This window comes from Agelaius phoeniceus, chromosome 5 (assembly GCF_051311805.1).
Source record: "Agelaius phoeniceus isolate bAgePho1 chromosome 5, bAgePho1.hap1, whole genome shotgun sequence".
Classification (NCBI taxonomy): domain Eukaryota; kingdom Metazoa; phylum Chordata; class Aves; order Passeriformes; family Icteridae; genus Agelaius; species Agelaius phoeniceus.
In genome coordinates this window covers 22,800,970-22,823,081 of record NC_135269.1, presented here as the reverse complement: position 1 = coordinate 22,823,081, position 22,112 = coordinate 22,800,970, and the positions used below count along the sequence as shown (strand labels likewise).

General features: G+C 50.4%; 1 protein-coding gene across 6 annotated transcripts in view; it reads left to right on the top strand.

The window, feature by feature from the left end:
* C1QTNF6 (C1q and TNF related 6) overlaps positions 1 to 10,912 on the top strand; it is a 22,333-nt gene extending 11,421 nt beyond the window's left edge. Inside the window, exons 1-3 of one of the 6 annotated variants that reach the window (XM_077178554.1) lie at positions 242 to 1,804; positions 6,067 to 6,304; positions 7,897 to 10,912. In XM_077178554.1, the coding sequence (XP_077034669.1) occupies positions 1,751 to 1,804; positions 6,067 to 6,304; positions 7,897 to 8,444 (840 nt within the window). In that variant the 5' untranslated portion in view covers positions 242 to 1,750 and the 3' untranslated portion in view covers positions 8,445 to 10,912. Of the gene's footprint in view, positions 1 to 241; positions 1,805 to 1,963; positions 2,253 to 3,126; positions 5,217 to 5,248; positions 5,420 to 5,456; positions 5,924 to 6,066; positions 6,305 to 7,896 lie in introns of those variants that run through there. The other 5 variants (XM_077178551.1, XM_054632213.2, XM_077178553.1 and 2 more) reach the window with 5 other exon arrangements.
* Positions 10,913 to 22,112: the final 11,200 nt, after the last annotated feature.

Sequence of the window (22,112 nt, the reverse complement as noted above, 5' to 3'; positions counted from 1 at the left end):
GCATGTAGTGATAGGACAAAGGGGATTGGCTTTAAAATGAAGGAGCTCAGGGTTAGATTAGATATGAGGAAGAAATTGTTCACTGTGAGGGTGGTGAGGCACTGGCACAGGTTGCCCAAAGACACTGTGGCTGCCCCATCCATGGCAGCATTCAAGGCCAGGCTTTGAGCAACCTAATCTACTGGAACGTGTCCCTGCCCATGGCAGGGAGCTTGGAATTAGATGATCTTGAAGGTCTTTTCTAACCCAAACCACCCTATGATTCTATAATTCTGTCATGTCAGTATGGTTCCCTTAGCAGAAAGCATCCCTCACAGATCCAAGAGTTTGTGAGCTCTTAAACACCAGCTTCCTTGTCCATCAACCTGTCCTCTCATGCCCCACCACCCCCTCCTCCCTGCACAAAGTTTTTGTTTCTTTGGTGAGAAAGCTCATGGCTATCTCTGAAGAAAGTTTTCTCACCCAAACCGCTGTGCAACTTTCTCAGCACTCCCTGTGAGAGCTGATAGGCCCTGAGCAGTGATCTACTGTTGATAAGTGATACGGGCAGGTCGAGGAGGGGGTTGCATAGGAGAGGGTGGCAAAAGAGTAAAATTTTCTCGGTCTACACAGCAGTGGATGGGAGGAAGGGGCCTTCAGGTGCATGTAGATTCTGAGAAGCAGAAGGCATCAGGCTTGCCTGAAGGTTATTTTTAAGAACTGGTTCAAACAGGCTACAATGTCACCTGGTATCTCCCACCCAGCCAAGCTGTTGGATCTACATGTTCACAAAGCAGCAAACTCTTCCTGGTTGCAGTAGGGATAGTCCTTGTAGTCATATGCCGGAGCTTGGGGTGGATACCAGCACAGTTCCTTGGTCTCACAGGCAGGGTCACAAGGCCAGGGTAAGAGATGGGACACTCAAGTTGGAAAAGCTGCTGATGGGGAGAGAGGCAGCCTGGGTGATGATGGGAGGCATCTCCAGCTGATGCAGCTTGTGAGCCAGTGTCTGACTCCCTCCCTGCTCAGCTGTGTCACACAAGGACTGGCTGTGGGGGCACTGGGAAGTAGAAGACAAGCTCACACTTTCATGCTCAGTATTGGAGACTGCCAGGTCTAGCAATGAGTGCAGGTGAACGGCTCTTCCAGCTGCTCCTCAGCCACGTGGCATTTCAGCAATGCACAGGGAAAAGAAAAAAAAAACAACAGAGTCTTTGCCAGGCCTTGATCTCTGTGTGAGACAGGCCAGGCCGCCAAGCAGCACACAGCAGAAATCCCTGCTGGCAGAAGTGCCTTCAAACTCAGCAGCAGCTTGCATACAGCCAGGGAATGTGTCATTTCTGCTTGGTCCAGGCCCCACATGGGTAGAAGTCTGAAGAGAAATGTAGCCATGCAGCAGACATCTAATAGGTCTGCCCATCCTTAGAGACATAGAAAGTGTTCTAAGCCAGTGATTTTGAACCATGCTGGTGCTCTTGAGTAACACAGGCTGGCTGTTGCACAAGCCCTGTGCACAGACATGGAGTCCCCAGGCTGGAAAAGATTCATCTAATCATAGAATCACAGAATAGTTTGGGCTTGAAAGGACCTTTAAAGGTCATCTATTCTTCCCAGCCTCTTCTGCTGCCTGGTCAGAGATGATCAGCGATCCTGGTACAGCAGAGTGACAGCTGCTGTTACAGGATAACCCGAGGGCACAAATTACTGAAGCAAAAAACCACACTGCCACCTTTTAATGTCTTAAGTGCACCCCTCCCCAATTACAGGCACTATGGAAGGGCAAGGCAAAGGCACCCAGGAGCAGCCAGGCTGGGATAGAGAGGAGGCAAGTGCAGAGCAGTGCTGCTGATCCCTTCCCAGCTCTTAAAACACATGTGAGCTCTCTCTCCAAGGGTAGTAACAGCAGTAGCCAAAAGCCTGAACTTTGCTTCCAGAAGGAATCAGCTGTTGAGCTGAGCAAATTGTGATGCTGTGCAGGGTGGGTGGAAGAAGGGAGGGAGGAAGGGAGGGAAGAAGGGAGAGAGGGAGGGAGAGCCAAGCCTAACACGGGCCAGAGCGGGAGGGGAGGCACTCACAAAGGCCTTGGAGGCAGGATGGAAAAGACAGTAATTACATAAGAGCACTTGGCGAACATCTGGCTGGAGTCAGCTGGGCCCCGGTGGCCCTCCCTCCCTCCCTCCCTCCCGCGCTGCTAAGCAGGAGCAGCTGAGGATACGGGTACGGGGTCCGGGATACCGATAACCCAGCGCGGGACCCTGCCCAGGGGAGCGGAGGTAAGGGCTGCTCCGCTGCCCCCCCCCGGCTTCTGGCGCTCTTGAACATCAGGGGCAGACGAGTGGGGAGCATGGGGAAGGAAAGGCAGCTGTGGTGGAGGAGAAGCAGTCAGGAAGGGGAAGAGAAGCGACTCTTCCTCTGGCTCTTGGTGCAAATGATTCTCCTTCACCCTGGAGGTTTGGTGAGGGAGGAGCTGCGAAGGGCAAGTGTCTGTGCGTGGATGTGTGTGTGTGCAACAGGGCAGATGGTCCACACGTGCCACAGGGGAGCTGAGCTGTACACAGGGGCTAGAGAGGAGAGAAAGCATCAATTTCCTTCTCCATACCTGTGGTAGAGTGGGGTAATAGGATGGATGCAGCCACTGAGGTAGAGACAGTCTTTGTCCCCCTACTTTGCCAGTGTTGTGGTGGGTACAGGAAAAGGGACGAAATGGAGGAGGAGGAGGAGGAGGAAACAGCTGCTTTTGAGCAGGGATTGTTGCAGTATAATCTGGACAGTGCTTGCCTGGGCTGCCTCCAAGGCAAAGTGTGTGATGAGGGAGAGCGAAGATTGTTGGGCACACAAGGTGCCCTCAGGCTTGGACTGCACTTTAAAGCGTGGCTGGCACAGGTTTCCTGGATAGAATTTTCAAAATCTCCTGTAAATGTAACTGCCCTGGCAAAATATTGCTGGTACACACTGTTCCCTTTGGGGAACAGGGCAGTATTACTCTAGCAAAAGTGTCTTTACTGGCACAAACTTCTGCCCAGCTGGGCAATGCCACCAGAGCACATCTCTGTTTGCTGGCTCCTGGCAGGTCCCTGTTCAGCCCAGATGAGACATTAAATACAAAGTCCTGCTCACTCCCCACTGTGAGCTGTTCTTGCAATCAGATTAGACACAGGCAAAGGCCCCAGCTGATGAGGTCCCCCATGAAGAACATCTGCTTGGCTGTGAGCAGCTCAGGAGTGCAGATGGAAATGTGGGACGGAAATGAGGACAATGGCCTCCCTGTTACCTGTTTCCCTTAGAAAAGTGGAAGAGGCCAGGCATAAGGCCAAGAAGCCCAAGTGGGTAATGTCATGTTTGGAAATAAACCAGGCAAGAAAACCTGAGAGAGGCACTGCAGAAGCTTTGTCTTCCATATCAGTCTCCAAGTTTTCATGCACCCCAGAAATTTTTCTTGCCTTTAATAGTGCTGTCAGCTGCCAAAATTCCCACAAGCAGCAGCCAGGAGTAGACAACACAACTCATCACAAAACTCCTCTTCTGTCAGCTGGTAAGGCTCCATTAGCAGGTGTATTGCCCTAAACTTCCCCCCCCCCCCCCCCCCCCCCCCCATTTCCCCAAAGGGGAAACTGAGGCACAGGCAAATGTGGGCAATTTGCAGTGGATTTCGTTGCATGTCAGTGCTGAAGCCCGGCGAGGAGCTCACACACTCAGCAGTGCATTTCTCCATCCTCTTCCTGCCCCATCTGGAAGGCATGTTCACTCCATGTTCATTGAGCTCCAGGCTGACAGGCAGCCTGAGAATATCTCCAGGCCTCCCAGCCCCCATTCCTCCCTTCCCCCTCAGCTCACAGTGCATATTTTCCCAGAGTTTTCCGCTTGCTTCTCCAGTGGTTCTGGGGTCCTGCCAAACGCCAGCCACTCTCTGGGAAGCGGGGCCTCCCATTCCTAAACCAAACAAATGGGAGAAGGGAAACAGGGAAAAAAAGTCTCAGCACACGTAGACACGCTCAAAACCTGATTCCCTTCAGAAACTTTGGAGCCTTCTGCAGCTCCTCTTGGAAATTGCAGGAGGCACAGTGCTGACTTGGCATTTCTGACCCCTGCAGAGCAGAGGTATTGTCCATCCTTCCTTCTGCCTCCCAAAGGTCCGTATATGCACACACCCCCCACCCCAAACATACCCAGGGTATAAATACCCAGGTCAGTTTTGGTGCAGGATAGAATCCTCCAATCCTCTTCCCAACAGACTCTGCAGTGTGAGAAAAATCTCCCATCTCTCCCACCCTGCATTCTTCTTCCCTCCAAAATACCCTTCATTCCAATGTTCTGGTGCATCCACATTGTGCTTACCCCAAAGGCACAAGCTTGTCAGCTTGGCGCCAAGCTGGGGACAACGGTCACAGCCAGGGTTTGTTTCCAGATCCCCAGTTTTGCTGCCAGGCAGCTCCCAGCAGCCAGGCTCGGCTTCAGAGCAGGCACACCCCTCCCATCCAAAAAGCTCGGCCTGGGACCTAACCAGGGGACATGACCGGGGGATGACACGTGCTGGAGCACAAGGCTTGGGGCTCTGCCCAGGCAGAGGGGATGACCAGAGAGGGAAAAAACTGATGCCTCTCCCAGTTGGCAGCTGCTCCTGCTAGAAATATCATGCCTAGGGCAAGAGGCCACAGTGATGTGCAGAAAAAACAATGCAGGAGAGAATGAAAGATGAAGTCTGGGGACATGAGTGGGTCAGGCACAGCTGGGGAGAGAGCATGGCCAAGCATGGCCCTGGGACAAGGGACTAGCACAAAGGACTGAGGGCAGAATTCTGTAGCACCCTGCTGTCTCTTGCACCAATGCACCTTACCTTGTCCATCCTGAGATACCAAGGGTGGGACACTGCCCTGCTGCTGCACAGGGCACAGTCCGTGCTGCCTGCATTTTTGGCTGGCTGGAAGTGAAAAGGCAGAGAATAAAACCAAACTAACATCGTGTGCAAGGAAAAGGCACTTCCTAGGAAAGAGTTAAAAAGACGCTGAAACCCAAGCCGGTTTGGGATGGAGAGCACCCAAAGCCAGGGAGGGAGCAGGCGGGAGAGGAGAGGGGAGGGAGCCGGTCCAAGCCCGGCTTGCGCTCCCGGCCAGCGCTGCGCAGTGCCTGTGCCAAGAGCCGGCTTCCTTAAAGCCATGGCTCGGGGGCCTGCCCTGCAGGCAGAGGGGAGCCGGCGAGCCGGGGCTGGGACGCGGAGAGGGGAAGCTGCGGCCCGCGGGGTGAGCGCTGCGCGGTGCCGGGCAGGCAGCACCATGGGGCACGGGCTGCCACAGGGGCTTTCTCCGCTGCTTGGCGTGGCTGTCTTTCGTAAGCACGCTTCTCTGCAAGCTGCGGAGCTTCACGTCCCTCACCCTCGGCAGAGAGGCAGCTCCCCTCGGGCCCGCCCAAAGACTGCGCTGGGGCCGGCCGGCCCCTCGGGAAGGTGCTGGGCTTTGTCTGGGAACCCACTGGGCACGGGCGGGAGCGGACCGAGCCGCCGGGACGGGTGGGATTTGAGGGGGGAAAGGAGGGGGCTGGAGTTAGGTTCCCAGCCCACAGGGGAAGAGGCATCTCTGCTGGGACATGGGGATTTTGGAGTTAGATTCCTATAAAGAGTTGGTATGCAGTGATAGGAGGGCTGGAGAATTTTTTACAGTGATTCCCACAGATTGAGCAGCCTACCAGAGCATGCTTTTGTTAAAGAGCTGTTGAGGTTGGACTCAATGACCCTAGAGGTCTTTTTCAATCTTAACAAATCTATGATTCTGTCTCCTTCCTCTATCCCAGCCTGGGGATTGCATATTCTAGTGGCTTTAATGGTTTGCCTAGTCAGCATCAAGCCTGCTCCCAAGGTCAGCACCAAGTCTCCACTGGCCTGGGCAGAAGGGCGTGGGGCATCCTCATGGGCCATGTGGTTGCTGCTCCGATTGCAGCCTTCACTAAGCCTGTAAGCTCCCTCCACAGGACAATACCATTTCATCCCACCCCAGCCCCAACCACAGAAAGATGTTTTATCATGATCTCTGTTCCATCCCCTATGTCCTCCCCCTTCTTATACCTCACTCTTGGCACTTCCTCATATCTTCCCAGGTCACCATGGACATAACCTACCTGCGCACATCCCTGACCTTCCTTTTTCTCCCTCTTGTTGTGTTTGGGGCACCCGCTGATGAACCCAACCTCACAGAACCAGGCCCTGGTGCTTGCAAGCGCTGTTGTGACTCACTGGACTCCTCCACAGATACCCCACCAGTCCCTCCCAGCCACCACCACTTTCCCTACCCAGTGCCAGAGGTCCGTCCCTACATCAACATCACCATTCTGAAGGGTAAGTCTTTGCCCCGGATGCCAAGGCTGGTTCAGGGACTGATGGCATTGCAGTGGAGGTGACAGCTGGATTGCTGGTCTGCTGTTGTCCTGAGACCACCAGGAGCCATCCTGGAGGATAAGTGACCACACGTGCTGTGCCCGGGGTTTAGGCGTTTTGTGCTGTGATGAGGAGTAGCCTGGTGGGATAGAAGTCAGTGCTATCTCTGCTGTGATCTCTGTGTCTCAGGATGTGCCTGCTGCTAATTCTTCCTCTTTGCTAACACAGGACAGCCTCTTGCCAAACTGGGAGGACACATTCCTTGTCTCAGACTTACAGAGTCCTGTAGTGCCCGAGGGAAGGAACACTCCTTATCAACTGCAAAATAAGCATGTTTGGAGGGCATTGGCACCCAGGGAGGTTGTGGGGAAACTTTCTCCAGCACCGTGGGTCATGTGCATTTGGGACCATGAGGAGGGCAAAGGGAAGCAGCAGTTATTTGCAAGCACCTCCAGGTTAAACTTGCAGTGACCCTCAGCTCATTCCACCCTGCAGTGGCTGGCTTGGCTAATGGGAAAGGGCTCCCTATTTTAGATCAGCTCCTCCCTTCAGGACTCCCTTTTAAGCCTTTGCTGTGGGCAAAAGCCTGTTCCCAGCTGGATGCTGCCACATGCTTCTTGTAGCTCTGTGGTTTTTCTGGGCTAACTGGATGGATGCTCTCCCTTCCCTGCCCTGCCTGGAAGTAGCTATAATCCATCAAAGCTCAGAAGGGCAGATAGAGGCCTAGACTAGAGTGGGGTGTCATAGGGGGACCTTCAATACCATGCAGGGGATGGAGAGGAGGAAAAGAACAAGATACAGATTTTGAATGCTGTCACTTAGAGCTGGAGGCTGCTCTGAGTCCCATTTCTTCTCTGCATACACAAAGTACATTTTGGTGCTGGTCTCTCTATGTATTGATGCCTGCCCAAGTGTGTGATGGGCAGTGCACATACCCCACGTTAGAACTGCAGTATTAATTATACAAGATGCTCAAAGCACGCCAGTATTGTGAAAGCATCATCCCTCTAAGCTGCAGTGCTCCATCTACCCAGTCCAGCTTGGATCTTTTCTCTCTGACCCACCCTATTGTCCCTCCCTAATCATATTCCCCCACAGGTGTTAGCAGTTCCTCCCCTCCTGCAGCCTACAGCCACACCAGTGTGCATCCTCTGTGGATAATTGGGTCATTGGAGAGGTGCATGGGAGGTAAGGCTGTGCTGGAGGTAAAGGAGTGTGGGGGAGGAAGAAGAGGTCAAGAGCCCCAGCAGTACTGCGGGCTGCTGGGCTCCCTCTGAGGCTGAAGTCTCCTAGGGAGACATCCTGGTGCCTCCAGCAGAGCCACATCATTTGGTGAGCAGGGGATTCATTGGAGAAGAGACTACAGTCACTCCCAGAGTTCTGCTAGCTGCTTTCCCATGAAGAGCAGTGGTATTGTCACCCTCAGAAGTGTTCCCTCTTCTGGCATTACCCCATTCTTGTGCAATCCTCTTCCTCCTCATTAGGCTTTCTCACTGCCACTTCCACATCTTCTGGTATCACACAGGAGTTGTGTCCTCTGCTTCCTCCTGTAGGAGAGAAAGGAGACCGGGGAGAGCCTGGGATGCCAGGGAAATGGGGCAAAGAAGGACCACGAGGCGAGCGGGGTGCCCAGGGCCAGAAAGGCAGCAAGGGACAGATGGGCACGGCGGGAGACCCCTGCAAGCATCAGTACGCTGCGTTCTCCGTGGGCCGCAAGAAAGCGCTGCACAGCAGCGAGGGCTTCCAGGTCCTGATCTTTGACACCGTCTTCGTCAACCTCTACAGCCACTTCGACATGTTCAATGGCAAGTTCTACTGCTCAGTGGGTGGACTTTACTATTTCAGCCTCAATGTCCACACCTGGAACTTCAAGGAGACCTACATGCACATCATGCACAACGAAGAGGAGGCTGTCATCCTGTATGCCCAGCCCAGCGACCGCAGCATCATGCAGAGCCAGAGCCTCATGCTGGAGCTCCAGGAAAATGATGAGATCTGGGTGAGGCTCTACAAGCGGGAGCGGGAGAATGCCATTTACAGTGATGATGTTGATGTGTACATCACCTTCAGTGGGTATTTGGTCAAGCCCAGCATTGAATAACTCCTCTTCCTTAGGGCTCTTAGGCCTTTTCCTTATTCCTCTCTCTTCCTTTGTCTCTCTCTCTCTCTCTCTTTCTCTCTTTACTGCCCGTAACCACTGCAAATCACTTGGAAATGGGCCTGTCAAATCTCTGGCACCGAGTGTGAAACTTGCCACACTGGCTCCCACCTCACGCTCTCTTGTAGCCAGACCTGTATCTGTCCACTTTACATCATGGCACTACCACCTCTTGCCCCTCACCTCATAACCCCAACTTAGGTTATTGGCTTCTTCTCAATCTGCCAGCAAGCTGCCCCTGGCATTTAGGGTTCTAGAGCAAGAGGAAAGACAAAATGCTGCTCCTGGGCCTGTGTCCCTCCTTGGGGCTTCATACACAAAGGACTCCTGTGGAAAGGGCTAGAAAGTCCCCACTGCTGAGGTACATCCTGGCTCCTCTCCATCCCAACTAGACATGTTTCAGTTTTGCAGCCTGAAACAAGGTCTTGATGTCACCTCTGATATCTGTAGTCTTGAGAGCAGACTGAGGTCTGATGGTCTCCTGTAGCACAAGGAAGATGTAGGAGCACTGGGAGAGGATATTGTCTTTTCAAAAGGAGAACACTTGGCCTTCTAAACTGGTTTTCCATAGACACTCTTCTGTGTCTCAGACTCCAGGCTGGCTGTCAAACCTAGACCTGGTGGGATTGTCCTCCTCTGTGCCATCTCTAGCTCTTCAAAGGGATGAAGGGCCAGACACCTGGCCAGACCCTTCATGGGCATCTGCCCATGATTCAGTAGAGGCAGCCATTCTGTTCCCACTAGGGATCAGCAGTACAGAACGAGAGACTGAGAGAGAAAACCTTGAAAACCCCTCCCACACCTCCCCTGGGGTGCTACTCAGTCTTAGCTCATCAGCTATGGGAAGCTAGTCCAGAGAGGGAACCCAAATGTGCTCTCCTTTGGCAGAGGTGCCATTTCATTGTCCTCCTGAAGGTGGTTCTCCCACACTGGTATTGAAGGACCACTGTTTCAGGGCCTGAGCTTGAGGCTGTAGGGGCAATTGCAGTTCAATCCATTCCAAATGTGGACAGGCTGCCACATCTTTGCCTCTGTGATGGAACAGAGATAGAGGTGAGACAACAGCACCTTGCCCAAGGGTTAAAAGCTTCCCTGCCATATGCTCCATGCCCTTTTCTGGCAATCTCATCAGACTAAGTGAGGAAAACACGTGGCTAAACAAACCCTCGCTCTTTTTGTCAGGTTGGAGATGTCGCAGTGAGAAAGGAATGCCAGTGGTAGGGTTTTCTAGTACTATTTATATTGGTCTCACACTGCTCCCACTGGCATCCCTCTGGTGGGGATGCTGCAGTCCTGGGGGAGCAGGTGAGGCTGGCTCAGCACTTTAGGAAACCTACTTCCATGTGATGCTCCCATGAACAGCAGTGCCAGGACTTGTCTCCTTTTTGAATCTCAGGGCAGGACAAGCAGGAGAGACACAGGTATTTCTCCTCTGCTCATCACTGGTCATGAAATCTTCGGACTTAACTCGGGTTCTGCTGTCTCATTGATGAGCCACGGTCTCTGCCTATAGCACCTGGGAGTTCCAGGGCTCTCCCAGAAGAAATGTGCATCATTGTACAAGATTATGTCTGGTACACACAGCCTGGGATAGCAAAGGAACAGGGACCAAGGCTAAATATTAAAACTGACCTTGAAAAAATTGCAGGGCATTTTCTCTCTTATCCTGTTTGCTTTATCTGCATGCTTTTCTAAGGAAGCTGCATGACTGCAGTGAGTTTCAGGAACTTTGCTCTGGATCCTCCCCACCACTGTCAATGAGGCAATGGGTATAAAAACAAAGTTTCACTAAGGCAAGGCTGATTTTTTTCACAGGGAAACGTGATGAAGGGATCATGGAAACTAAAGGAGACTGTGGGTTTCCTCCTCTCCCTTAGCAGGTCAAGTGTGTGGAATTGCTCAGGGACAGGATTTCAGATAGCAGAGGAAGCAGAAAGCTGGAAGTGATACTCAGGACTGAATCCCTTTCTCTTTTCCTCAACAGGCTGCAAACCCAAATACAGTCAATTTACAGTGCCCCATGCCTCCCTGAGGAGAAGCAAGCCTCTCTAACACTGAATATCTCCATAAATAAGCTTCCTTCTTTCTCCTTTCCTATTTGGTGATTGAATGCTGGTGACAGGTCTCCTGTGCTATCCATGAGCAGCCAGAGGGTGCCTGATGCACATGAGAGACGAGGGCAGGGGGACCAAAGGGTGTGTTTAACAGGCTTCTGGTGCTAAACAAGATGGCATTCCCTTGGTGCTAAATCAGATTTCAGGAGTATTGGGTGCTTTCTGGAAAGTGTAGTAGGCTGAGTTGTGATGTACTCTGGAATTAATGGTGCTTTATGTAACAAAACCAAACAAACTCCAAGAACTTTTGTATATATATATTTTTTCAGTGGTATTAAACTTTTTTTCCTTGGTTGTTTTGCACTTAAATCTGTTTTTGTCTCCCAACCTATTCCTTCTAGCTCTGGTTATTGCTGAATGATGTGATGGAAAAGACACTGGCCTGAAATTGACTGGTACGAAGTTTAACTCAGCTCTGAAACTTCCCTGGGCAATCCTGTGTCTGTTTACTTAGCAAGGAACTATTACCTTAAAATATTAACTGCTTGAACACTTCTAATTATGAAAACCCTCTCCCTTTTGCTGGAAAAGCTTTCAGCAAATTCAGAAAAGGATTCTTTGGAGATTACAAAAAAATTCCCAGGACAATACAATGGGTTGTAGGAGTAGGCTTCAAGTACTTACTTATATGGAGGAAGGCTGGGTTAATGTAGGAGTTCTCTTAAGGGAGATCAGATCCCTTTATCTTATGAAATTTTTTTGCACATTCTTCTATCAAGTACTTGGTAAGCACTGTTTTCCCTATGGCATTTCTCTTTTCTCTGCCAAGAGCTGAAGGCCAGGAAGCAGAGTGTAGGAGGGATAGTAAACTGTTGACTGGACACTTATGCTTCCTAATATTGGAATGAGTGGGAGTTCCAGAGTTAAGCTGGACATGCATATTTGGAAGACCTGTGTGTGATGAGAAAGGCCTGAGGTTCAGGTCAGGGGTGGAAGGACAAGTGGCAATTGCTCATAAAGTTGAGGGAGAAAGGAAGACATAAACAGGGCCTGCAGTCTTGTAAGCTTGAGTGAAAGATCTGGAAGGATAGAATCCTAAGGACAGGGAGATGCCTTTTGGGGTCTCAGTCCAAGTCAAAGAGGTACATGGAGTTTTGTTTATCATCTTCGGACTGAGGGGACTCCTGCTGAGGTAGAAGGACAGGCAAAAGAACAAGACGAGGTGCCCATATAGGACCTTCTGTTTTGAGTTTAATTTGCCTTCACATAGTTTCTCCTGTGGTTTGATGTATACCAGACGCTCATTTGGCAAAGGGTGGAATACATAATCATACACATCCCTACAGGCCTCTTTGGTCCTGTGACAGGCCCAGAGCAAGGGCTATATATATCCTAGTAAATGCAATGCTCTGTCAGGTCAGAGCCCAGCCTTCTTCCCATTTTTTATTTACTTCTGAGGAAGCAGATAAAAATGTGTCCTCAGGAAGTGTAGTGGTTGTGTTTGTGCATGTTCCTGTTCCTTGAGGTGAGAGGCTGGCAGATTGGAAGTGACTTTGTCACACTTACAAAAGGTGAGGAAAGGAGAGACGGAGGGAGGGGGGACAGGAAATGTGCAGTCAGATCTTCAAGAAAAGTTTTCTATGATTCAACCTTTCAGCCTGGCCCCTGAAGAGTCTCCTCAGCCAAATCCCTTGGGGCTAAGATGCACGGTGACAGGCAGGGTCTGTAGCTGGTGCCACCCCTCACACCATGAATGTCTGACCAGGGAGCTGCTGCAGGTGGGGCTCGGATCAGGCAAGGGGAACCCTGCAATGCTTTGAAGGAACAAGGTCTGGGGCAGATCAGCCCTGCTGGCCTGCCAGTGAGGGCACCCATGCCCAGAAGGCCATGAGACTGTTCATTCATTCATTCATTCATTCACCCCAGGTCTGTGCTTTTTTCCATGCAATGGAGCAGCCCTGTGGAATGTGATTCAGGGGTGGGTGACAGCCAGAATCTCTCTCCTGGACAAGCAAGTGCCCTGGGGTACACAGCTACAGCACTACCCCTGGAGCTGTGCCTATATTTTCCCCTGAAGGAGTGATCCAAACTCTGCTGCAAAAGGCTCTGTGGACATGTCTGAAGTTTGTTCAAGGCATCTGTCACAGGGCTGTCCCTGACAACTGCCTTCCTTCAGGTCCCTGGTCTTGCAGGTATGAAAGGAAGGGAGTGGGAGAAAGGAGGTGAAGTGCAGGACATGGAGCTGTCCCTGGGAAAGGAAGCACATGCCAGGGACAAGTCAGGAGCAGCTGAAGGCCCTGCAATAGCTCCTTGCCCTGTGATAGCTGTGGGAAAGGGGAAGAGAGAAGCAGGACAAGGAAAGTATGAAGGAGGCCCTTGACCCTGCAGGTGGGCACAGGCGGATGTGCCTGCACCCAAAGCACCAGGGAGCGCAGGGACACAAGAAAGGACCGGGCTCCACATCCCTTCAGAGCCTTTGTCACAGGAGGCGCAGTCACAGGAAGAGTCTCTGGCCTTGCCTCAGCTGCCAGCTATGGTGCAAGATCTGCCCCACATCAGTGCACTATTCAGGGGCTGCCACACTGCCCTGGAGCAAGTTTCCCCTCTGCTGCAGCCTGCTGTCCTTCCTCCTCTCCCAAACCTCCCAGACAGCTGGCTTCACTCACACCCCAGCCTTGTTCATCTCCCAGGGTCCAGAGAGGGAGAGGGGGCGATGCAACACCCCAGCCAGCATTGCCCAGTGCCACAAGCAGAGCTGCCACCTCCCTCCATCTAGCACACTGCAGCCAGATACCAGCAGTGGATTCAGCCTGCCCAGACCTCCTTTCTCCCACCTTCCCTTTCCCACTGCTGGCTGGGAACTCCCACAGGATTTAAAGGGCTGGATGTGGACCCTGCTCAAGGCTATGTGGATGGTGGGGCACAGCTGCATTTGAAGGCAGTTGTGAAATGCAAGCTGTCTCGTGTGGTGTGACCCTTCTCTGACCACAGTGGCAAAGCAGGCCCTGGCCCAGTCACGCCAGGCTTCAGAGGCCAGCTCAGTGCACACTCTGCTGTGACACCCACACATGCCAACACACATACCAACCTCACATGGACACCTCTCACCTTCCTGACAACGGAAACTGTTGCCCTTTGCAAGCCTGGCTCGCTCTGAAGATGCTATCAGGAGGTGGGCAGAGGGTGCCGAGGCTCCAGACCTCTTTGGTACAAGCACAGCTCCCTCATCTAATGAAATACCTCCTCCCTTACCCACCAGCTCTCTGTGATCTCGTGCCTTGCAGTTATACCACAGTGAGGGCCAGGGCAGGAGGTTTAAATCAAAGGCTTCCGACAGTTTCTCATTCCACAGACCATCCAGTCTCCTGGGTTTATGTCACTTAAGTCACAAATGACCTGTGAATTATTGCAAAACTTCACACTTTTCCCAGGCTCTCTTTGCAACAGTTAAGATGGGAGGGAGCAGGATGTAGAGCTTTCAGCTTGGACAAGCTAAGGATTAGGGAACTCCCCATCTACCTGGGCAGGTTGTAAATGGAGCCCTGGGTGAGTGGGAGGCAGGAATCTGTGTTTTTTCTTGATCCATTTCAACACAACTTGCACCCGTTGCCAGTGTGGGTGAGGATGAAGAAGTGCAGAGGTGCCTCCCCTGATGGTGTGAGCTGCAGTGCACCCCTGAAGGGGCAGATGTGCCCAAACCTCACAGGTGCTGCTGAGGGCAGATGCAATGCTTCAAAGTAGCCAGAGGAAGAAATGGTCCACGGAAAAGATGGAAGACAATAGGTCTCTTGTCTAACTGACCCACATCCTGCAGGCATCATTTTCACTGTTCTGATCCCCTGCTCTGGAGCCCTGATCACCTTCCAAGTGTTTGACACAACAATGCCCCAGAGCAAGCATCCTCTCTGGGATGCCTGATCGTCACAGCATTCTGTTTGCCCCACAAGTGCTTTTCTGGGTTTGTGGCATTCTCACATTCACCCCTACAGACACTCTTTTTCTCCCCACATGTCCTCAGTTCTTTCCCTGAAATAGTGGAATGGGCAGATCACTAGAAAGCACATTCCAGGCAACAAAGCCCTGTCACCTACAGCCACAGCCAGCAATTCAGCAGATCTTTAGGGCTAAGGATTACTATTCCACACACAATCCAAAACACCTCTCAAGCCCTTGCTTTGCTCCAACTCCCACTTTTCTATGTGTAGTGTGGTGGTGGCATTGTTTTAGTCTAAGAGAATTTTACAGGCTTTCACAGCTGTACCACATGATTTTAATTTTTTTTTTAATTCTATTTGTTCATTATATGGCAGATACTGAAGACTCCCCTGACCCTCAGACAGGCTTCCTTCTCCTCCCTCATCCCCAGTCCTGCCAACTCTGGAGGCAGAGCATCTGAGCCTTCAGCTCAATGGGTAGAGCAGGCAGGGGCAGTGGTGAGCTGGCTCAGCCCACGACTCTCTTGTCCTGCAGGATGGCAACCTGAGCCCGAAGGAAATGGAGAGAGGATGAATACATAGCCTTCTCTTTGCTCTAGGTCTTTTTTTTTTTTTTCCACTCCCCCTCCTCCTTTACGTTCCTGTGCCAGTCCCCCTCACCATTTCAAAGCCCTGTGCAGAGAGCTCTCAGAGCACAAAGAGCAGGGGAGCAGTGGGAGGGCAGGTGAGGACAGAGAAGGCGAGAGGAAAAGGTCAGTGACAGCCCAGAGCGATGGCTCTCGGCTGTGCTGCGGTTTGTCCGTGGTGCACGACTGCTGCTCGGCAGCACTTCACACATCTGGGGACCACAGCTCCTTCCACCGCCCACGCTCCTCCCTCCCCCAGCACGGGGGCTGAGGCAGGGGAGGGGGAAGGAGGGAGAGATGCTGCACCAGCCTGCCTGCATCATTTCCAAGACCAAAAGGATAAAAACCCTGAGCAGTTCTTTCCATCAGCCACCTTCCCTCTGAACACTGAGCATCTCTGATGAAGAAACCTGCTGCCTGCAAAGAGGGTGGGGAAAGTAGCAAGAAAAGGGGGGATCTTTTGTGTTGCACAGAAGGTCAGCACTGGAGAAATGCAGACACTCTTGTCCTTGAAATATAAAAGCAACAGTACATGTTTCCTATTAGAATGAAAACCTCACCTGTGTGGACTGTGGCTAAGAGAAGGGACTCTGGTGCCTGTGGACACGTGCTGTCCTTGGCCTGTTTTCAGGGTAAGCATTCAAGTGGAGCCAAGTGCTTGATACCCCCCATGCTTCCCCACTGGGCCTGAACTGTGCTCTGTGTGTGTTTGTGAGCACGAATGTGTGCTCAGGTGCAGGCACAGGGCAGTGCCCCCACGGACCTTCCCTGCAGCCTGCTCCAACTGCAGGGCACAGCACCTGCCTAAAATAGCCCTCCCAGCCCCATGCAATTGCTCTTTGCAACTGCAGGGAGAGGGAGGGTGAAATTCTGAACTGCTTCATGCTCTGTGCCCTTTCCTGCCTCTCATGTGGGAGCTACCAGAGCAACAGGGAACAGTGATGCACAAAATGACATTTCCCCCTGCCCATGTGTGTCAGTCAGGAAAAGAAGAGGAGGAAAGTGTAACCCTGTGTGTCTTTCTCTCAGTGAACTAAGTCCCATTTTCCCTGAGACATATACATCCCATTTCCCAAATAGGGGCACAGCCTGTGGAGCAGATGAGGTGAGCTGCAGCTTGGGCTTTGTGTTATGGCAACGAACTTGACAGGTACCACATGGACAGGGCTCTGGGTTGGATCTCTAAGGACCATCTACAGGTTCCTTAGAGACCACAGTGAGGAAAACAAGCTCCACAGAGCTTGTTTTTCCTCCAAGTGATGGTCTTGCAATGCTCACCAGGATCTTGTTAGTAGTCTCCAGTAACATGCAGCCTTGCCTACCCATAGGCACAAAATAGTCTTTTTGATTGTGTGCAGCCTCATGGAGCCAGAGCCACTCTGCTGCAGGCAGTTCACCTCATGGGAGGGCTCCATAGGAGGAAAATCCTCAGAGGAGCAATCCCAGAGGTAAAACCCTGGCAGAGGTGTGCTCTCAGGAGGGCTGGGGGGCTCTGTTCTGAGCTGTTTCACAAGGTACATCCCTTGAGGGAGTGAAATGCCCTCAAGTCCTTGGGTCAGGTGATTCACCTGAACACCAGTCTTCCCTTCCACTCCTTACACCCAAGTACAGTGGCTGTGGGCTTTCTCATCAGACCTTCTGCTTCCCAAGGTGGGGAGCAGCAACGTTAGAGGGCAAATGGGGGCAGAGCTGAACCCAGGAAACCACAGAACAGAGGGAAAATAGCTCTTCAGGCTGAGCCCAGGGGGGAAAGAGGAATGCAGTTCCTGAGCAGTGAGCTGTAAGGAGACAGGAAGCTGCCTCCCAACAAGTAATTTCTGTTCAGGCATTTTAATGACATGAAAGTTAATAATTACTGCAGTCACAAATCAGTAACCCCCAGAAGGGCTTAAGGGGGAGTAGGAGGTTGGCCCTTGGATAAGCATGACATCACCAACCATATTTTAAAACAAAATCAACAATCTAATTAACTCCCTTTCTAGAAGCTGCTCAGGCAGAGAGATGAAGAAAACTGAGGAGCAAGGAGAGCTCTGAGCAGAATGGGGGTGGTGTCTGTAATGATTTTTTTCCTCTGGAGAAGGAAGGGAAATGTGATTAAACTGGAAGCAAGCCTTGATAATCAAAATACCTGAGGGTTTATTCTCAAAAATCTTCTTACAGTATTGTGTCTTGCCTTCAAGCAATTTTGAATGTACAATAAATCCCTAAATTCTTCTCAATTTATTCAGTCTGGAAGCTGTCATTGCTTCATATTAGGCTTGTCAAGTATTTGTACCCTCTAACTTTAAACGGAGAGAGATGTAACACATTGACAGGCTGAAAAACAGAGCAGGGCTTTATCTCTCCAAGACTGCCCAGGTAATAAGGTAATGATTTCCCTCAAGGACAAGAGCAGCCACTGATGCTGAATAGGAGATCAGCCACCATTCAGCTCATTACCTTGCTTGGGCATAGACTTGGTGTAAGGCCGTTCTCTGTGTCCAGTGCTGCCTTCCTGTGGAACACATCACTTGTACAGGTAATCCATCCTCAATAAAGGTCTGTGAGCAAGTTCTGTAGGCAGTCTAGCCATGCATCTTCAGTATTCAATGCCAGGAGAACCCTCAGGGATTTGCAGAGGCATGTTTAAATACTCTAAGTCAATAATGGCCCTACAGACCTGGGCAGTGGACACCTGGGTGTGATGCAAGAGCCTGGTCTGTGAGTCTGTTTTCGAAGAAGATGGGAAGGTGTCCTTTATGTCTCTTTCTCTGCTGTGGAAATTGAGACTCAGAGAGGATGTGAGAGCTGTGCACACATGATCATAGTCCCATGGGTACACACCTTCCTTCCAGTTCCCACTGCTGAATTTTCCATCGCAGCATGCCCAGAATAAGACCATCTGCATACACAGACACCACGATTAAGCTGACAGAGATCACTTGCCACACTGCTGTGGCTCAGATGCCTGCTGGGCCTCAGACACCATGTCTCCAGGCTCAGACAAGGGTGTCGGCAGTAGTCTTCCTTCATGTGGCTGAGCCAGGCCCAGGGTGACAGCCCAGGTCTTCCTTGAGAGTCTCTAGGGAGGGACTCTGGGTCTGAACAGGCCTTGTGGCACCACGAGCACTCATCAGGGAGACAGACATCCACTCCTAGGAGCTCTCTTAAAGCTTGATCCTGCTGCTGGGCTCCAGCCCCTCCAGCAGTCCTGACACTGTCTAGTTCAGCCCAAACATAATGAGGAGCCAGGGCTCAGGTCCCAAGCAGGAGCATCTCGTGACTGTCCCATGCTCCTCCTCATGAGAACATAACAGTGTATTCACAGCCAGGCAGGCTAAGAGTGAAACTGCTTGAAAGTAGCATACTCTCCCTCCCACCCTTTTCCCCCCACTTCTCTAGGGCTGTGACCAGCACTGTCAAGGAGTGAAAGTGAACACCTCCTCCATCACCTCCCACCTCTGGCCTCCAATTTGTCTCAAGTAAAGGTGCCTGTGAATGCCTCAGCCTCCTACCACTTTTGTCCATGTTCTTCTATAGCCTACAGGGCTACAGAAGGGCTATCCCTATTTTTGAACATTTTGTGTATTCATGTGTATATTTGATGTCTACTGCCCTTATCAGGCATGTCTACCAGGTAACTCTGTAGGGCAGAATTTGAAGGAAAGAAATGCAGGAATATCATCTGCCCTTAGGTAGGCTTAGCACTTGCTGCCCAGCATTGTTACTCCATTGTGGTACCTGATTCCAGATCTTAAACTCTATTTCTTAAATGCCTCTCCACTTAAACACAGTGATGGAGATTAACCTGAGGGAAGTGTTTAGCCTGTAGCAGCGGATTTCTCTAGGAATCATGGAGAGGGAGGGAAAAAATCTCTCTCACATCAGCCCAAGTTTTCTGTTTTGATACAAAGGAAAACCTCTTATAGGCTTGTAATGTGAACAAATTCAATAAAGACCTCACTTATACACTGAGCAGTGGTTTCCCACAAGGCCATTTTTACAGACATTTTTCGGAGTAGAACCACAGTTTAAGGGGAAAATAACTGCAGATGTAGAACAACAGCGTAGTTTTGAGAAGCGCACGCATAAGATTGGCAGGAAATTCAATGCAAAGGTTATAGTTAAAACAACATTATTTGGAAAGTACCAGAAATAACTTGCAGAGCTTCTAGAGACCTTCACTGTGTATCCTGTCAGGAGGCGAACTTCAGTGGCCATCAGGGCATCTCTGCCCTCATGCCTTCACCTCCTGCTGGTTCTGTGCCCTTTCCACCGCTCCATTCCAGAGGGCCATGGGGACAGGACACCGAGATGGATCTGCTGAGCCCTCCACCGAGCTCACCCCGGTGAGCTGGGCCTTTTCCAAGGCATCCCAGTTAGCCTGGCACTCTGGTCCCACTGAGAGCCAGTAAAGGGAAGAGGTGTCCCCAGCCTAACAAACATGATGAGCTGATGACTTGTGGGATAATTTGACACCACACAATGCTTTTACCCTTCACACTTCTTCTGTGTCTATTCCCCCGTTCACCTTTGCCATTTTTCAGAGACTCTCAGTGGACACACAACTGAAAATGAGCAGTTTCAGCAGCACTCCTCTTCTCTAATGAAAGCAGTGTGAAGGCAAAAAGTCTTGTGCATAAGTACGTGCCTCAGTCTTGAGTATTTTTAAAACTTAGGTTGCCCCTGAAACGAATCTGTACCAAACAACACCTTTAACAAAACCTCCATCATCACACTTTTACCTGCTACTTTAACACTGAGCAACAACACTGACTGCAGAGTTTACCTATCTCAGCCACCATTATGGGGACAGGAAGGTAAAGCCAAGAACACCTCTTTGTGTTGCTGACAGTGTGGTTTTGTTTGGCTTCTCACATTACGAATGGCGCAATTCCTAACAATATCAGTGTAAAGGAGATAAAAAGTGCCACATTCTCAGTAGCACAACATCTTGGGCAATCAAGTTCAAAAACTGTGCTGACAGCAAGCATAATTTACATGTGTCAGATGGGGTCTGGACATAATGCCTTTATCATGTCTCTGGAGGGAACCCTCTAATTTATGCCACATGGTCATTGCTTCATACATTTTAAACTGTGTTTTCAAGAAAAATATGCTGAGGAAGTTTGTGTCTCCACACAGGTTGAGGTTTGGTTGTCTGTAGCTGATCCATGGGATCATTCCCCCTCCCTTCACAGTTTTGGAAAAGTCAATCAATTCCAGTTGCCCTTGACAAAGAGGTAAATCCCTTATTGAGCCAGGGTATCTCAATAGAGGAGTGTTGGTTTTCCATTGGGACCCTCCATGGGAAGGTCTTCCATGTGACATCAGTCCTTACTAGATGGAAGAAAATCTGCATGAGAACCTATCACAGAGAAACAGATCTAGGAAAACACAGCCTCCAGAGAGGCAGCTGATCACACAAATCCTTGTTTCCAGCTCCATCAGCCACCCATTCCCTATAGGGGGTGACTAAATGTTAAATTTTCCTCTTCTACTATTTCAGGTGCCATAGTGCACAATCAACTTCATATGGTTTTTATGCATATATTAAAAAAAAAAAAGGAAAAAAAGGGAATCAGTGGAGTTTTTTTCCTTGATAAGCTGAACAATAAAAAACCTGTGCTATGTTCATTTGCTTTTCCAAAGTGATATTTGCTCTTAAGGAAGGTGTAGGTTTCTCTAGCCTGAAGGACAAACAGGAAAAATTATGGTTAATATGAATGATCCATTTCAGCTGCAATGGTGGTGATACCAAGAACTTACAGAGAATTTCATTGCTTCAGCTGAGGATTTCTGTGCCAGAAAAAGATGTATTAATTTTCAGAGTTCCTAGGAAGGGTGGTCTGTGGCCTGATGATCCATGCCATTACATCTCCATCCCAATGGGAGCCTCCAAGGTGCAGCACACACAGCCAGCAGTTTCCAGAGCAGGAGAGCACACAGCCCATCCTCTCCCCTGCCCTTCTTCAGCAGAGGCTGGCTGGTTTGGATTCCCTAGTTGTCCTCCCCAAGCCTGGCCTGACAAGAGTTTTCAGATGCATTCAAATGACAGCTCTCAAAACTCCTGGTCCTTGTTGTGTGTGATGAAGAAAGAGGTGCTGCACTCCACTACTGCTGGTTAAGTGAGTGCTTGGTTCTGGATCAGCTGCAATGCTTTCCTAGAAATGGCCATGAGGATTGACTATTGCAGCCTTCTGCAAAATGGCTCTGCCTTCAAACTACTGTGTTTTTCTCCAACACTGTTGCAGGCATCTTTTCACTAAAAATCCTTTCTTAGGATTTTTTCCCTTCTGAGGAGCTGAGGCCTCAGAAACAAAATGTAAACAATGGTTATCTGCTGCTGTGGAATGGATCAGGTGGATTTTTGATGGGCCCATCTTGGATGTTTATAATTAATGGCCAATCAAGGCCGAGTTATCTCGGACAGTCTGAGAGAGCTGCCTTTTGTTATCATTCTTTTCTATTTTTAGCTTAGCCTTCTGAGGAAACCTTTCCTTCAATTTCTTTTTAGTATAGTTATAATGTAATATATATATATATCATAAAATAATAAATCAAGCCTTCTGAACATGGAGTCAACATTCTCATCTCTTGCCTCATCCAAGAACCCCTGTGAACACAGTCACACAACACTATTTCTTTTTGAGGTCTAGTATCTTCTGAGATCCAGTCTCTGGGCTGAGCTTCCTGTGACTAAGAACCCATCTTCCTCCTACACCCTTTTTCCACTACCTGAATCCAAGATCACTTTGTTCTTATACTAGGTCCCATCCTCCAGGTTTATAGAGGCCTCAAACAAGAACTGCCTGGAGACTTGAGATTAGCCTCTAGCAACTTTTGGTCAGCAAAACCTTCTTGCCAAACCTGAGTTTGGGCCTTCAGCTGCTCTGAGAGGAGCACCGAGTGTGGCGACCACTGTACATGTAAGAGGAGACTCTCACCATGCGGCCTCACACGAGCGGCCATCATTGTGCAGCCCAGAGCAGACAGGAAACGTGATGTGCTGCACTT